Consider the following 2852-nt stretch of genomic DNA (forward strand, 5'->3'; position numbering starts at 1 on the left):
CTCTTTCTCTCCTCTCTTTCTCTCATCTCTTTCTCTCCTCTCTTCCTCTCTTCCTCTCTCCCTCTCCTCTTTCTCACCTCTCTTCCTCTCTTTCTCTTCTCTCTTGCTTTCCTTTGCATCTTTGCATGACTTCTGGTTTGGGGGATTTTGCACTGAGCACTTTTCTAACCCTGGGGAGTACTCACTGTATGCTTGACTGTCTCTACATTCCTTCTAACTGAGGTTGGGAGAGGGTTGAGGGCTTATTTTCCTCTGCTTGAACGGGCTGGATAACAGTCTATCTTATTGTTGCTTGTGCATCAGGCAGTTTCAACGCAGAAAGTGGCCAAAAGTGAAGAGGCCCACCTCCAAATCACTGTGAGTTTGGACATCCATCTGGAACCTCACGATGCCACTAAACAGTCACCTCTAACTTGGCTTTTCTTCGTCTCATTCTTCCTCTCTTTCTTTTCGTTAGTTCTTTCAACTCTGGGTTTTTCCAGGCTTGCATGCTGCTCTCTGCTAGTTCTAGTTATTAACCATGTCTGTCTCACTCTCCTGTGTCTCTGAGTGGATGTAATTCTAACCTGCACGGTTTAGGCAGCTCACATCTCATACTGTCCTGCTGATTGTCACCTGTAGAGGGCGCCATCCACCTCCACCGCCCAGCGCATCTGCCTTAATCATTTTATTACCTCTATTGGTTGACTTTCTCTTTTTATAAGACGGCAGTGCCTCACAATGTCTCTCTCTCTTTCTGACACGCTGCTGTCCATGTGTCTTATGTGTTTGGTGATGTAGCTGCCTCACATACTAGAGCCTGGTGTGAACGTCAAAGAGTGAACCCATTCAAGCATTCATATAGAAATGAATACAACTCTGTCCTGGGACCAGTTTACTGGGAGCAGTGTTCACGTGGTGCTGATGGGAAGAGGAGAGTACAGAGTACAGACACAACGGCAGACAGAGGTTTACTGTGGATGACACTGTTTTGTCTGTGTGGTTTTGTTTCATCAGAGGACAGATTTGGGAAGGCTGGGAGGGATAGGGTCCAGCAGGAGAGAGTGGCCCCTTCAGAAGCGCCCACTGCGGGGGGAACGGGAATGGACTGGTCAGAACTTGAACCCTTGTACAGACTTGACAAGCACGCCTATGATCTCAAACTCAACTTCAATGTCAGCCTGGAGGACTGGGACAACTTTGACGGGACTGTGGACAGGATGTTCGCGTTGCTAGGCAACTTCAACCACCAGCCGAACGGGCACCGCAGCAACTTGATTCCTGGGGAGGGGAGAGGAGGAAGAGACCAAGCCCTGGTGTCCTCAACGGACCAATCAGCCTCAGCCATCTACCTGACCACCCTGGCCACTCCTGCTCTCCTGCTGAGAGAGGCTGGGGCCGAGGTCCTGAGGGAGGCGCTGGGGCTGAATGGATGGGCGCACCGCTCTCCCTCTTCCTCCTCCTCTTCCTGTCCTCCAGTCCCAGCTGAGGAGGGCCGCTCAGACTGGGACCGCTCCCCACCTCTCCTCAACCAGTTAGGGGATGAGGGCCGGCCCAGTCAGCATGAGGAGGGCAGGGAGAGGGGTGATGAAGAGGAGGAGGAGTTGTTGAGGAGACGGTCGGCCCAGTGGAGGCTGAACCATGTTCACTGTGAGTGCAGTGACTTTGTTCAGGAAACTGAGAACGGGTTGCCCGAATGACTGCATGTAAGACCCCTCTCTCACTCTGTCTCCCCTCCTCACCTGAGATTTTAGGGAGACTGAATCAGCACAATGCCACCTCTGGCCTGTCCCCCCTTGACCTCTCACCCTCCTCCTCCTCAGGCCACAGCAGTACCTCCAGGCTGATATGGGGACGAGCCTGTCCCTTTAATCCAGACTGCAGCTCTCCAGTGCCCCAACCATATCCCAGACAGACTGCCCCCTGCTGGCCCCTCCCTGTAATACACCACAACACAACGGGCTTAACCAGGAGATTCTTTATGCGCGAACGCAGCAGCACATGATTTTTTGCCTAATGCAGGACGTTACCTTGCTTTGTTTTTAGTTTGTGGGGCAGGGAGCTTTGTGAATGTGAGAGGAAAAGAAACTTGATCGATTTTTGATATTCATTGGATTCTTTTAAAAAAAGATGTGTACTTGACCTTTTAGTTTTTACTAATGGCTGTATTAATTGGTGCCAGTTCCATCCCCTTGTGCAGATTCCGTGTATGTGGCACATTGATTAATGCTGTTTTTTATCAATGTGTTACTAATCAATTTTTGTAAACCCTTAATTCTATAAAATGCAGATGATGAATAATGAGATGCAGCGATGCACACACACACACACACGCACACACACACACACAAACCTCACCTCACACACTTTGAGTTACAGTGCTGTGGAACCTGCTCTTGAGTATGGCATCAGACTGACACGAGGATGCTGTGGTTAGGGTTAGAGTGCAGGTAGGAACTGGGAGTATGCCATCTAAGTGCCATTTATTTTCAGTGTTGCAGCTAATTTAAGTTTTACTATGTTTCTAATGAAAAACAAGAGACTTGATATTTATGCGTATCAAAACATAATTTGGAACGCATTCCCTTTTGTTGTGTTCCTTTTTTAAATTTCAAAATGAGTGAGGTCTCGATGTTGGAACAGAATAAGAGTTTTTCCTATTCGTACAGCTTGGAATCTGTGGTATGAACCGTTATATTTTTATAAAACTTTTTTTTTGGTCATTTAGCAGATGCTCTTATCCAGAGCAATTAAGGTTAAGTGTCTTGCTTAAGGGCACATCAACAGATTTTTCACCTAGTTGGCTCGGGGATTAGAACCAGCGACCTTTCGGTTACTGGCACAACGCTCTTACCAACTAAGCTACCTGCCGC

General features: G+C 48.2%; 1 protein-coding gene across 1 annotated transcript in view; it reads left to right on the forward strand.

Moving 5' to 3' along the window:
• LOC311119437 (extracellular sulfatase Sulf-2-like) overlaps positions 1–1679 on the forward strand; it is a gene marked incomplete at both ends in the record, with an annotated part of 24642 nt that extends 22963 nt beyond the window's left edge. Inside the window, one exon of the mRNA XM_084194130.1 lies at positions 997–1679. Coding sequence (XP_084050256.1) covers positions 997–1679 — 683 coding nt within the window. The remainder of the gene's footprint in view (positions 1–996) is intronic.
• Positions 1680–2852: the final 1173 nt, after the last annotated feature.

The sequence above is a fragment of the Coregonus lavaretus genome, assembly GCF_964263955.1.
Source record: "Coregonus lavaretus genome assembly, contig: HAP1_SCAFFOLD_3752, whole genome shotgun sequence".
Taxonomy (NCBI): Eukaryota; Metazoa; Chordata; class Actinopteri; order Salmoniformes; family Salmonidae; genus Coregonus; species Coregonus lavaretus.